The sequence below is a fragment of the Portunus trituberculatus genome, chromosome 29 (genome assembly GCF_017591435.1).
Source record: "Portunus trituberculatus isolate SZX2019 chromosome 29, ASM1759143v1, whole genome shotgun sequence".
NCBI classification, from domain to species: domain Eukaryota; kingdom Metazoa; phylum Arthropoda; class Malacostraca; order Decapoda; family Portunidae; genus Portunus; species Portunus trituberculatus.
The window spans coordinates 6,096,012-6,111,011 of NC_059283.1; the positions used below are offsets into that span (position 1 = coordinate 6,096,012).

A 15,000-nucleotide genomic window follows, 5' to 3' on the forward strand; every position below is an offset into this window, starting at 1 on the left:
GGAGGTTTACGAGCAGTGCGTCTCAGCGATAAGGGAAACGTATATGGGAAGGAAGGAAAAATATAGGTGACGGGTTTTGAGGATCGCAGCAAAGTAAAATCTGAATAATAATCACGTGTTTCCTGATACAGCGCTGGGAGGAGACAGGTGGTAGGTTTTGTGGTGGTAAGTTATGCAAATATCTCAGATCTGCCCCTAGTTGGCGTGCCCTCGAGGCTGTGGCTTTTGGTTACACCGTAAACTCAACAAATATGACAAGTGCGTCACAACTCAGATCGTTATTACTCTTCTCTCATATGTGAGTTCCGCTGCGGGTTCATTGAGGCCTCTGATGTCCGTGCTGGCCTCACCTCTGCAGAAACACATCGCCTCAACTCGCCCTCCATAAGCAGTGAGGCGAGTCTATCATCCCCTACACACACAAAAACTGAACGGAGGATGACCAAGATATAAATATTGTCATCTCTTCATTAAGTCTTCATAGCGAGATTTGTACTTAATTCCTTCATTCTATCAATGATCTCAGGAAAAAGAAGGATGAGGTTACTTACAGACTCATCACTGCTGAAGAAGTAAAATCTAACCACTTCAGTTAGTTTCTATAGCTAGATTCTTACTTAATTCCTTGGTCATAACAGTGAGGCTGTCAGGGGAAGGAAGGATAAGGTGAAGCTAAGTATCGTTGTTCCGTGCTGACGAAGGTGCGGCTGAGGGTGGGAAATACAGGGACGTGTAACTCACCTCCTTGCTTACCTGGCGAGCAGCGGCCGGCGCGCAGGTACTGAGGTACGGTGAGCGATTTATACACGCAATTATGGCCAATATAATGCAAGAGGAAGTGCTAAATCACATTACTTGAAGATTACGTGCGCAACGCTTTTGTTACTTTGCAAGTTATTACGGTAATACATAATGCGCACTTACGCTGACTTACGCACTGGTTGGCGGAGGCGGCTCTGTAATCAGCAGTGCCTTATTTAGTAATGGGGAAGTTATGGGCGAGGCTGAGGGGCTGTGAGGGACGCGTGGCTGCCGCAGGGGTCGCTGTGACAAGAGCGAGAGCCTCAAGCTGGTGGGGGATGGAAGGCCACACACGCTACACTCCTAACTCACTCTATCACTCTTAATTTCTCCTGCATTACCCTTCACCTACTTCATACTCGTTATACCAGTGATAAGTACGTGGCATTACCGAACACTAGTCACTCCATCACTCATCGTTTTTTGTTCCCTTGTATCACTCCTGACTCGCTTCTCACCCATTGTATCCTTAATAGCTGCATAACATTACTGCGCACTGCTTACTACCACTCTTCTCTCCTCTCATCCTTGACTTACTTCCTGCAGCCTTGACTAAAGATACGCAGTGTTACCAAGCAGCGACAAAGGAAAGCCACAACGTGCACAGGGGGGAAAAGCCACACCGCTGAATAATGAATAATAAACAACATTATTATTCGCTTCTTGGCTTCACTCCACTTACAAGAACTCTTACAGCAACTTTTTAATCTTGAAATCTTTATCTTGCGATGTAGATGCTAAAGCTTTAATAACTCAACCATTATTTTCGTTACAGGTAAAGTAAAGGAACAGGTTAAAAATATAGTCAAGGTAAGATTAGTTGAGTGGAGGTAAGGAGTTTTAAAACGTACCTAAGCACATACATTTTAAGAAGTAGGGCGGATATTTTGTTGCAGGTTGAAAATACAGGGAAGACAAATTGTTGAGGGTAAATGTGAAGAACTGGTGAAGGTGTAATATTTAAAATCTATTAAGTAAACAATTAGTGCAGGTTAGATATAAAATGAAAGAAGGCAACTGAAGAGAGATGTAAGAGGTTCTTCGTCCTAAATAAATAAAAGAAACAATATCTAAATAGTAAGAGAGTAAATTCCGTGACAGACTAAAAATACAAGTAAGAGAAGATAATTGAAGTGAGATCAGACAAGTAAAAAAATCCAACATTTAAAGAACAGTGTAGATTCTGTCACAAGGTTATAATACAGGTACGAGATATTACTTAAGGTGAGATCAGAAAAGTTAAGAAACACTACGGAAACTTAAACACCTTTCTTTTAATAATCGAGGCATATTTCTGTCGCAGATCTAAAGCAAAGGTGAAGGAAGATACTCGAAGTGAGATTTAAGGAGTTCAGAAACACTAAATGCATAAAAAACAATATTCAAATAATTACGGTACAGGTTTTCATACTTAAGGTAAAATTTACGAAGCTCAGAAATATTGAAGAAACCCAAACACTAACATTTCACTTCAGGTTTTGACATTAATTAATACAATATTCAAAGAGCTCAGACACACTAAACAAACCCAAACACCATTTCAATAATCAGGTTTCGCGGCTGTTTAAAAATACAGGTAAGGTAGGGAGGATAATTAAGGCGAGTCCCACACACAGGTGACGTCTCTCCCACGCCTCACCTTGCTGTGCTAAGAGCGGAATACCCCAACCCACTAACCTGCCAGGGAAGATAACTCACTCAGAAGAAGTTATAGAATGTTTTTCCTCCCGTCCTCCCGTCCCTGCTCCAGTCGAGGGCGGGAGGCAACGCATTAACATGATTTACGAGCGGGAGGAATGCTACGTTTCCCTCGATGGTGGCGTTTTCAAAGAAGCTTCCTCCGTTTTCTGTCTCATTCTGGGGGCGGCGGTGATGTCTCAAGGAAGCAGAGCGGCGGAGAAAATGGGGAAGTCTTGCTCGTTTGCCTCACGCTGATCTACGAGTCCTGATCGCCCCGTGACAAAACGCAATGGATATGTTTACCTTAATGCCTCTGACTTATCGTGTGCTGGTTATCTTTTACGTCTTTATCTAAATGCATATGGCTGCTGCACTATCTTTTATCTGCCAGCATCTATATCGTTCTCTACCCACACTCCTACCTCACACACACACACACACACACACACACACACACACACACACACACACACACACACACACACACACACACACACACACACACACACACACACACACACACACACACACACACACTCTCTCTCTCTCTCTCTCTCTCTGTTTCTATCTCACGTGCAAAGTCTACCTTTTTTTGCATAATTAAAGACGCACTATCGCTAAGTTTATATTTTCCGAGACATTTCATTCCTCTACATTTCTTCCTTTTAATTCTTCATCTCTTTACTCTCCCTTCTTTCTCAGTTCCTTATCTTATCCTGCACTTTATTTCCTTACATTCCCTTTCCTAATTTCCCTTTATACAGTGCCTCCTTATTCCATGGAGTCTAAAATACCCCAAGTTGGCTGCTCATGTCCTACTAATACCCACTCCTCCCATTCATCATCCCAGGAACATCACCCTTAATCAATGGCATCGTCTTTACATAGCCAAATGATGAAGGATGAAGAAAGATAAGGAGGAGGTAGGTGTCATGAAGGAGAAGAGATATTGGGAAGATAATATAATGTGAGAGATAAAAGAAAGGAGAAAAACAGCAATAATACCCGTGTTATCTTTTCCCTTCCTTCGTTGCGTCAAGTTTTCATTTGTTAGCAAGAAAATGCATAAAAAAGAGAAAGATAATATGTCCTGTTCTGGTTAGCTGCAAGAATGACGTCAGAGAGAGAGAGAGAGAGAGAGAGAGAGAGAGAGAGAGAGAGAGAGAGAGAGAGAGAGAGAGAGAGAGAGAGAGAGAGAGACTAATAAAAGATGACGTTAAAACAAAATGAAAGGATACTACACGGAAATGAGACCATCTTATCACTTAATGACACGCTTAGAGAACAAGAAACTCACTCAGTCTCGGATAGATGGCGCGGAGGAGCAACGAAGGACAGTGAGGCGAGAGTTGAGAGAATCCGTCCTTTGAAACGCTCTGCTCTCTCACCACTACTACTTACAGTGGTCACAAGATGATTAGCCGGGTTTTCATTTCTGCTTTTCCTTTTAATATGGGAAATCTCGTTAATTTACCACTAGAAACGTAAAAAGAACATCCTTAAAAACTCATGTCACCAACTATAATCTTTGGAGAGTAGTGGAGGTACTGCAGCGAATGGTTTAAAAAATATAGTGGGAAATTTGGTCTCAGGAAAACCGTGATACTGAAGTGGGATTGTCATTTTCTTTACGAGAGAGAGAGAGAGAGAGAGAGAGAGAGAGAGAGAGAGAGAGAGAGAGAGAGAGAGAGAGAGAGAGAGAGAGATTCAAAAGTAATAGAGGTGCTTCAGGATCAGTAAACAGTGACAATGAGACGCTGTTGACATGTAATGGTGTGTTATCAGGTGTAATTTGGAAGCAAGTCACCACTAACCCGCATGACTCATCCTGGTGTGTGCAGCTGCTGTAACTCCGCCGCCTTGAGTCTTATGTACGATGAACGCTGCTTATGATTCGCTGTTCCCTGCTAACCAATAGAATCGTATCGCCTGAGGGAAAAAGAAACAAAGGACTTTTTTACTTTGAGACCCCAAAAAAGCCAGATAATTTTGTGTTTTCTTGAGCTTGTTACTGGGAAAAAAATGGGAAATGCTGGTTTATTTTGCTGCTTTAGGTATTGAAAAGAATTACAAATGCTTTTCTCCCATTAATATCTTCCCACTGACTAATTAATTCAACGGTAAGAGAAGCAAATACAACCAACATACAGTGAATCGATCAATATTTTCACTAACCTGATTACAGAAAAAGCTCACAAAAAATAACCACAACTAACATTAGCCATCCACATCAATATTAACAGATCGATTTCGAAGCCTTTTCCATTCAATACCTTTACAAAATCTACAGTAAAAACAACAGAAGGTTCTATTACAGGTACCATAACCTGAACCAGAGGGGGCGGAGGCTCACCTGAACACCTGGGTGGCTACCTGAGTGTTGTTGATGGGGATCTGGTGGGCTTGGGTGTTAGGGAAGCGTGTGTGCTAGTGTGTTAGAATGGCGTGTAGCTGTGGTGTGGATATGAAGGGGTGTGTGATGGGGTGTGGCTGTGGTGTGGATATGAGGGGTGTCTGATGAGGTGTAGCTGAAGTGTGGATATGAAAGAGTGTGATGGGGTGTGGCTGCGGTGTGGATATGAAGAGGTGTGATGGGGTGTAGCTGCGTGTGGATATGAGTGTGTTTGATGGGGTGTAGCTGCAGTGTGGATATGAGGTGGTGTGTGTGATGGGGTGCAGTGGCGGTGTGGATATGGAGGAGTGTGTGTGATGGGGTGTAGGATGGGGTAAGGGGATAAGGAGGGAAGTTTCAAGATATCTCTTTTTTTAGCTAACTCTCTCGGACCTGCAAGGGGACTGGCAACTTAGTGGGCCTTTTTTTTCGTTTTTATGATGTCCTTGGTCAGCTTTCCCCTCGTACATAGAAAATATTAAAAGTAAACTGAACTGGCTTTTCTACAGAGGATATGTGAGATTAGGTAAATTTCTGGACTTGTAAAGGTGGAAAAGGAGATTAATTTTATGGGTAAGAATTAGTAAACATTTGAGCTTTTGAGGCTAAGTGGGATTGGCTACACTTTTAAACAATTGAAGGTGAAAAGAGATTTATGAATACGTTTGTTTGGGTACAGTTTTGAAGGTGTGAAAAAGATTAGTTATGAGTGAAAGGTTCAAGAGGAAAGTTTCTGTTGAGGAAGTCAGGATGGGAACACGTACGCCAGAATGAAGGAGGAAAACGTGTAAGGAAGAAGAGAACGAAGAAGGAAAGAAAATGTAGGATGAAAGATGAGAGTGTAATTCATTCATTCATTCATTCATTCATTCTCTCTCTCTCTCTCTCTCTCTCTCTCTCTCTCTCTGGGATTTCTCAGAATCAAAACATTTGGCTTTAATAAAATTGCCCTCAGTTCTTTTTCCGCCTCCATCTCTTGCTTCACACAACCAGCCAGCATCCATTATACCACCACCATCACCACCACCTCCTCCTCCTCCTCCCATCGTCCCCCCGCTGAGGTCCGGCCGTGGCAGGGAGAAGGGCCGAGTCTATTCATTAGCTCGGACATGACATTCATCGCTGTCCTGATATGCCCAAATTAATTATTAGCCACTACCCTGCACGCTTCCCATCCACCCCCACCACTCTCTCTCTCTCTCTCTCTCTCTCTCGTTCCAGCGTCACTCCCATGCAGCATCCTCTCTCTCTGCATCCCTACTATTTATTCTTCCTCGTCTTCTCTCTCACTCCTTTCCCTCTCGTCTCCTTTCTTTATACCTCTTTTTATCTCTTCAGTAGTTGTGGTTGCAGAAATAATAGAATTTAGAAGATGAATTACCTAAAAGAGAAGACTGTGGTAACGTAGAGATGTTGCCGGCAGCGCTGCATTGATAACAGCGTGAATTCTTATATAATTAATGGGTTTTGACGTAGAAATATATAAGAAGTACGTAATAATCTCAAAGTTATCAAAGAAGAAGAAGGAATTAGGTCACAAGACACACACAGAGGCTGACTGTGAGGTTGGCGACTATTAAGAACCTCACATTTATGGAAGAAGAGGAAATATCGTCTATAATAAAAAAAAAAAAAAACTGTTTGAGTGTGGATATTGTTAATGGTGAATTCTTAATGGAACTATAAATATGAAACTACTGACACTTAAACAGATAAGAAACACGTCCTCACCTCCCAGTAATCGTGCAAAACACATACACAGAGGCTGGGCGGGCGCGTAGCTTCTTCCCCTGCCTTCCGTACCACACTGACGCCTGAGTCCTGACGCCTCTGGTTCACTGACTCGATGCTCCACTATAGTTACACTTGAAGCTTCTTGGTGTCTCAACTCTTCTGAGCGCACGTAAGATTAGCCATCCTCGTGTCCTCGGAGTTTTAATGAATAAACATTTACACAACTTACACCTTCAGTAATATGACGTGTTTTCATATTCATTCTGCTTGCTATTTGCTGATTTTATACAGCTTCACAAACTTATGTCGGGATTAGAATAGTAAAGACTTTGTGCGTTAATCTTCTGACTTCCACAGCCCCTTCCTAATGCAAATAAAATCGTCTAATCGTACACAAAACTCAAGGTAAAAAGCGTCCCGGTACTGAAGGAGATACTACGTAAGAATGATTATGAATATTTGCCTCAGAGCGGGTTGTTCCCTAAATTCCCCCAGATAAGAGTGAGAAAAGGTGAAGGTGTGAAGGGAAAGGAGAACAAATTACACTTACCTTGCATTTGCCTATCGGAGAATCTTGCCGCGGGAACCTGACGACTCGTAACTGACAGAAGACACCTCCTCTTCGTCGTCTTCCTCCTCTTCGTCGTCTTCCTCCTCTTCGTCGTCCTCATCCTCCTGCTCTTCCTCGTTTTATCTTTCTGCTCTTTCTCCTTTTAATTTTGCTCTTTCTATTTCTCATTCTTCTCCACCTTCTCTTTACCTTCATTCTCTAACTCTCTCTTACCCCTCCTCTTCCTCTTTTTCTCCATCGTCTTCCTCTTCCTCCTCCGCACTCTCCTGACCTTCCTCTGTGTTTCATTGGTATGGGATGCTTTGTATTTTGGTTTTGTGGGGAAATGGTTGTAGTGGGTGCTTGTCTGTTTTTTATGTAGTTGTGTGATGTGACGGGTGTGTGGCTAAAAAGAGTGGATTGCTGTTTCCAGGTGTGTTTGTATGGTAATTATGCAGGTGTGTGTGTGTGTGTGTGTGTGTGTGTGTGTGTGCTGCTATATTGCTTCTCTCTCTCTCTCTCTCTCTCTCTCTCTCTCTCACCAGATAAACAATAAACATCCTCACCTAAATTTCTGTCTCTTACTTTAACAAGGAGAATCAGATAAAAGGCGATCTATTAACTGTTTTTTTTATTATTAACATTTATGAGCAAGAGTTGCGAAAAGCAGAAGCGGCGACACATCACGGGAAGGGAAACTATGTACAATCCTCCTCATCGTAATCTATGTACAGTTAGTCGATGAAATTACAAAACAAACAAAGGTGTAAAAGAGCAATAAACGAGAGCAAGGGAGCGGTTGCCACACCTGTGCTCACCTGGTGCAGCGCCACGTCTTTCTGGGAAACACGGAACAAACAGAAAAATTTTGGCATCACACGTTAGGGACAAGGAGGCGCCTGGGGTTCGGAGTGTCGTGAAGGAACGGCTTTGAGACTCACAGCACTCCGAGACTCAGGTTCGAAGCGTTGTGATCCAGTGTTTGCTGACTCACAACGCTTCATGATTACTAGGTTCGTTAGGCAGCACAAGGCTCAGTAACAGGTAGATCTTATGTGTAGGCCTAAAATTTGGTCCTTTTAGGATGCAGAGGACGTCGCCTTATTCGTGGCGTGAGAACTTCCAGGGCAACCACGGGTGAAGAGCGCCCCTGGACACTCCCTCCCCCTGGCGCCTCCTCCTGATGACTCCATTGTACTGAGGATCTTCTAGGTTTGCACTGATCGATAATAATAAAAACTCATATAAAAGGTCTCATTAGGAACATTATACTTTTCTCTCTTAGACAGAAAAAATAAATTCACCAGAGGATATATACAGATAATATTGACGTACCACACAATCTTCACATCCTCTACGGCTGGGACTAAAGTTTGTGCAATTGGTTTCATTCGATAAAACACAAAACCACATACGTATAACTTGCCTGTTAGCTTATTTCATTGTTAATTCATAAAGATTAGTCTATGAAATCGTCATCTAACAAGTTCACTTTTATCCTAGAAAAAGTGAAAGTTATCCAGCGACAGAGACCAATGCTGCGGGGCCGATGCACCTCAAAACGCGTTCGGGTGCGGATTCGGGTACGTTTCGGCGAACCTCCGCGGGTCTCCCTATCGATCCGCCGGCCGGGCGAGGCGAGCAGCAAGCTACCGGATTTGCTTGGGGGGTCACGGTCTTCGTCACACAGCATCGCGGTGACCTGCGTGCTGCGCAGCGCTGTGGGTGACCTGCGGGACCTGTAGGAGGGCGGGGCTGCAGAGCTGAGTGGGAAGGGACAGCGGGGTGTTGGGGTGAGGAGGACGGCAGCAGAGGGGCATGGAGAATGCTGGGGTAAGGGAGGACCACACCGGGAGGAGCAGTGTTTGTTCAATGGAAGTAAAGTGAAAAATATCTTGGAGAGGGCGGGAGTTCTGGCTTCCCACACAACTCCTAAACCGCACCCCTCCCTCAGGCAGCGGGGGGCGTCTCCCCCGGCCCACCGGCCCGCCTCCACCCGGTCTCTGGTAGCGAGTAGAGATTTTACAGCTTAGCACTTCTATATTATTATTTGAAATATTCTAAATCCTATCATAGGCATTTCTATCATACAAAGGTGCACCTTCTATACAAAAGGATCATTCATATCTATACAAACATTGCCAAGCCGGGAGGCTGAGGCTCAAACTCTTCCATTTCCACCAAAAAAAAAAAAAAAAAAATAGCTGATTGGTGGCACCGCCCGTGGAGGTGCGTCGGCAACGTGGCCTGTGGGCTTGACGCTCCCACCCAGGCCCGCTGCTGCCGTTCCAGCCCGGCGCGGCGCGGCGCGACGCCGGTCGGGCCGGGACTGCCTGGACACAAGTCAGGCTGGGGAAATACAGCAACACTATCTTCATCCCATGAAGTAAAGGCCAGTTTTGATCAACGTCAGCCGGACTGTCCCGGTGTGGCAGGAGCAAACGGTGCTCCTCCCCGCAGACTTCTTACCTAGGCGACGACTAGGCCTCGGGCCGCGTGGCGACGGCGGCCGGGCACCTCACCGGAGGGTTCAAGCTTTGGCTGGCCTGAAGGGATCACCTGTGTGACAGACTGCGGGTGCTGGCAGACTTGTGGGATGTACATGTCTACAAACTGAAATGACTTTATTTGCTCCTAAATAAGGTGTTACAGGATGACGCTCTTTACTAATGGTACTATCAAAACATGACAGGTCGTCTAGTCAGTACAAGGACAAAAACATACATCAGGTAATTTTGTACACATGAAAAATAAAAATTAGCCTTCTGTGCGGCGGCGGCGGCAGGTCCTTGTCGCTCCTGCCTCCATCGGGAGGCGGCGTTCACTTGTGGCCGCGCCGGGGTGTGAGGGCGGCAGCAGCAATGCGACAAGTAGACACTTCTGCGCTCCTGCTCCAGTGATCTGACCTGTGAAGCTTCACCACATATCACCGCCACCTCTCAGGTCTGGGCGTGGCAGTGCGTCCGTGGCTGGTGGCGCACCGCAGCTGTAGGGCGTCAGGCCAGCGCGAGCACCAGCAAGACACAGCCAGCGCCGCCATGGCTTGAAGGTCTCCCAGGCATCGCAGCGGTAGGATTGTGAAGGCTAAGCAAGAAATGTGACTAAGGACAGACAAAAGACCCAAGGAAACAAAACCTTTTCTTGAAGCTCGCCAGTAGAGCGTCAGTGGCACTCCTTCACTGGACTCGCGGTACACAGCGCCTTGCACTGCGCCTGTGTAAAAACAGCTTTTCACTCTTTACAATTTAGGGACCTATTTTTCATGTAAGTAACGGAAATTCGCTTAAGTCTGACACTGCGAGTGTCGCGGCGGACGGCTGCGCTCCCGTGGTAGGACACGCAGGAACACTGGGATTGGTCTTGGCGGAAGCAGATCGCTCTGCAGTCTATCACATTCCACACTTGCCGCCACTGGCCCGGGCTGCTCCGCCATTATTCACTACAAAATAGTCGAACCAAAAAAAAAAAAAAAAAAAAAAGTTTTGGCGGGACTATTGTAGCGGCCCAGTGGACCAGTCCGGGGAGGGCATGGGGGAAGGGCCTGGCGGGCCTCGCTCTTGAGAATCGTTACTTCAACGGACACGTGCGGCTCAGAAGAGCGGTGCACGTAAGGCGTCACGCTCGGGGCGGGGAGGCATCACTGCATCGCTGAGGGGAAGGGCGGGATGGCGGCCCGCTGGGTCACGCCGCCGGGCTGGCTGGGCGGGCGCCACTCCACTCCTGCGGCACCGCCCGGGGCTCGGGAGCGCCAGGCCGAGCTGAGGGACAGCGGCGGTGCCCGCGCGGGGCTCTACAGGCCATTGTGTCACAAGGAGTGGTAGTCGTGCAGGATGTCGTGGTGGTGGGGGGGCGGCGCCATGTGGGGACCGGCGGTGGGGTCCGTGGGTCCGCCTGCCGTGTGTCGGGCCGCCACCGCCGCTGCCGCCGCCAGGCTGAGTTGCGTCTGGTAGGCGGCGGCGATGGCGGACGCAGAGCTGACGGAGGCGGGGACGGGGGCGACGGAGGACATACCGTTGGCGCCGCCTCCCACTTTGCTCAGCTCGCTGTAGAGGTCCGTGTGGCCCACGGCGTCCTGTGGGAGGCAAGACGAGGCGTTACTGGCGGGGTCCAGCAGGGACGTCGGCGTGATAGGGATGGGGAGGGGAGATTAAGATTGACCACTGGTGCTATATGATATGTAACTAGACACTGATGATAAATAACAATAACAGTAATATAAAGAGATGATTATGACTACCATTAACGTTATTATTCCCATAAATACCAATGTTATCCTATTAGTCAGCACTCCCAGCACTTGTACAAGTAGGAGCAACAAGGGCACCAAACACCTGTGCTTGTGTTTGTATTACCGTCGTGCATTCACCGCGGATCAATGCTTCTCTTTGCGCGACAGCTCGAGCAGGGCCAGATCGACTGAGTATTGAGTGAGTGAGTTGAATGGATCGAGTGGAAGATTGAGAGAGTGAGAAGAAAACAGGCTGAGGACGTACCTGCACCATGTGGCTGTTAACATTGGTGAGCGGGGAGTCGAGGGAGGAGAGGGACGGCTTCACTTCGTCCAGGGATTCTGAGCCGCTGTCCAACTGTGTCGAACCGCTCTGTGATGACGCGCCCGCCGAGGTTTTGCTGTCTCTGCCGGGGGAAAGACAGGGAAATTAACAAATAGATTGACACGAGGAACCCAAAATATAATAAGACTGAACAGAAATGCTACAGTAATGACTCAGAGTAAAATGACATAAGAGACTCAAAGTAGAGTGACACTAAACACAGAGGAAAAATATAAAGATGCATATGTAGAATAATATATTGAAGCAAACGTTTGGAAAAGAATGATATTAAATAAAGATAGAAAAACAGATACATAAGTAAAATGATACAGGAGACTGAAAATAGAATGTGAACAATTAATAAACATAAATAACCGGGAATACAAAAAGTAGAAAGACAAAAGGAACGTAAAGTGGAATAAAAAAGAAGCATGAAGTATAGAATGAGAATGAATAAAGATGCATAAATAAAGAAGTAGGAAGTAGGAACCCGAGGATCATAAAGCGGATAATTTGAGACATGGAAGAAACACACAGCTCATAATGCAAAAGGATGCCAAGAAACACATGAAGGCAGAATAATGCATCAAGTAAAGAGAATAAACATAAACCACTAATCCATAAATTGACGATATAATGACACGGAACGCAGGATAATGGCGCAAAATGGAGCAAAAAAGAGACAAGGAGGATTAAAATGACGAAAATAATGCCTCATGATACTGTAATAATTTAGGCTAATACAATAACGTTTACAGATGCCATCCGAGAGAGAAAAAAAGATGAAATATAAGCAAAAATATAGAGAAAACAAATGAAAAGCAGATGAAACCTAAAAAAATGAAAATAAAAAAGAATTACTACAACAAGCAGATAATATATATAATGAACATAAACAAAACAGGACCCACATAACGGCATTAGGTACAACACACGAGCCTTTCCCTTCAGAGCAGTGGGTAACCTCCAGCCAGGCAGAGGCGAGAGTGACCCATGAGTGACCTGACCTGACCTGCGCATGGACAACAGGAAGTAGTGTTGACCTAAGAGAAAGTGTGTGTGTGTGTGTGTGTGTGTGTGTGTGTGTGTGTGTAGAGAGGGTGAGGAAGGATGGAGTGGAGAGAAGTAAAGTAGACAAGGAAGGAACATTAAAGAGGAGGAAGAGAAAGAAGATTCCCTCAGATAAGTAAAGGAGAGAAAAGTGGGGAGAAAAAAGAGAAGCAGAGGGGAAATTGAGGAAGTAGATGAGAGAAGGAAAGTTAAAAGGGGAAGAAACAGGGAGAAATATGAAGGGGAGTGAGTAAATAAGAAGGTACATGAAGGAAGGGAATGAATGAAGAGGGAAAAGAGGGGAGAAGGGGAAAGAGGGGAGTAGCAGAGAGAGGAAAGGAAGAGAAAAGAGGGAGGGGGGGTGAGGGATGAAGGAAGAGCACAGCCAGATTGTATCAAGGAGGAAGCGTTCACCAGATGGTCACACACACACACACACACACACACACACACACACACACACACACACACACACACACACACACAAACACACACACACTTACTTTTGTCTTCGTTTTCTTTCCATCTCTAAATGAAAATATAATCTTATTCATTTCCTTGTGTATAAAAGCAAAGGTATTTGATAACGTGGCAAGGCTTGTATTTGATATATTTATAGTATCAATTTAGTACTGAAGTGATGATTGATTGATTTCTCTCTCTCTCTCTCTCTCTCTCTCTCTCTCTCTCTCTCTCTCTCTCTCTACTAACCATACATCAACCATACAAAAAGAATGAATGTTTTCCTTCCCTGCAGCACAAAACACACACACACACACACACACACACACACACACACACACACACACACACACACACACACACACACACATATGCACATAGGGTTTACATGTGCTGATAGAATTAACACACATAAACACACACACACACACACACACACACACACACACACACACACACACACATATGCACATAGGGTTTACATATGTGCTGATAGAATTAACACACACACACACACACACACACACACACACACACACACACGGGTATTAAGTTACCAGAGAGGCGAGGGATAGAAGTTGGGAGGGAGGGACCGTGAGGGGGAGAAGGAAGGAAAAAGGGCGGGTAGGAGAGGGGGGGAGGTAAACTTATGAAGGGAATGGAGGGAAGGGAGGGAGAGAGAGAAGGTTCCCCAGCGTTGCCAACTCTATTCGGTTCCTCTCTATCGCTGCCTTGTAATTTTAGTGAATGCATCATAACGGGAAAAAAATGTTGTTTATTTTATGACAGGAGAAAACAAATATTATAAAAAAGTGGCTTACATCTTTCATGAGAGAGAGAGAGAGAGAGAGAGAGAGAGAGAGAGAGAGAGAGAGAGAGAGAGAGAGAGAGAGAGAGTCCCCACAATCATCTTAACGAACAGTGACAACAGCAAACACCGCACCACAAAATTTAGCATTCGAAAAATGTGATAAATAAATAAATAAAATAAATACAATAAAATATGAAAATCTAATGTAGTGAAAAAATTGAATCTGGCATCACTGTTTACTCGAATCTGGGAAAACGACTTTGGAAATTTTCACCAATCTGGAAAATATCTGTGTTTATGTGGCGGCTTTAACCGATCGAGTGCAGGAGTGACGTAAAATTTAAAGAAAGAGAGAGAGAAAAAAAGCACAAAAAAAAGCTGACCCAAGCCGAAGCAATCTGGGAAAAATGCATTACATAGGGCAATAAAACGATAACTTTCACAGATTCCACTAAAGTTTCGATGCATAAACACCAAACAAACACGTAAACACAAAGCAGAAAATCACATCTACCCACAAACACTCAATACTCTTACTCTTTCCCCCAAACACATACATACATATACACGAACCTATACATACAGAGTGAGGCGTATTAATCAAACAGCTATGCCTTGATTTAGCACTTATATCTTACCCTTCTGTTATTATCTTTCTCAGAACCCCAAGCTTCCTATTTCGTGCTGACCTGGAGTGGAGGAGAGAGGGAGAGGGAGGGGCGCTGATAGAAAGGGGAAGGGGGTGAATCAAAATATGTGTGAGAGGGAGAGAGAGTGTGAGCAAATTCTGGGAGGTAAAGAGAGGCTACAAAGTGATGGAAGGATGAAATAAGACATGGGGGCTGGAGGGAAGTGATCAAGATTTTAGGGAAACGTGAAAGATTGAGGGAAGAATTGAATGTTTGTTTTAGCACAGAGAGAGAGAGAGAGAGAGAGAGAGAGAGAGAGAGAGAGAGAGAGAGCATAC

General features: G+C 45.1%; 1 protein-coding gene and 1 long non-coding RNA gene across 2 annotated transcripts in view; both read right to left on the minus strand.

The window, feature by feature from the left end:
- Positions 1-6,778, minus strand: part of LOC123510551 — an 11,235-nt gene extending 4,457 nt beyond the window's left edge. Inside the window, exons 1-2 of the long non-coding RNA XR_006676541.1 lie at positions 6,605-6,778; positions 4,296-4,410 (exon numbers count right to left, since the gene is read on the minus strand). This is a non-coding gene — a long non-coding RNA (uncharacterized LOC123510551). The remainder of the gene's footprint in view (positions 1-4,295; positions 4,411-6,604) is intronic.
- A 995-nt stretch (positions 6,779-7,773) lies between these two features.
- LOC123510468 (homeobox protein SIX1-like) overlaps positions 7,774-15,000 on the minus strand; it is a 92,047-nt gene continuing 84,820 nt past the window's right edge. The window contains 2 exon segments of the mRNA XM_045265663.1: positions 7,774-11,229; positions 11,651-11,792. Of these exon segments, the coding sequence (XP_045121598.1) occupies positions 10,963-11,229; positions 11,651-11,792 (409 nt within the window). The 3' untranslated portion in view covers positions 7,774-10,962.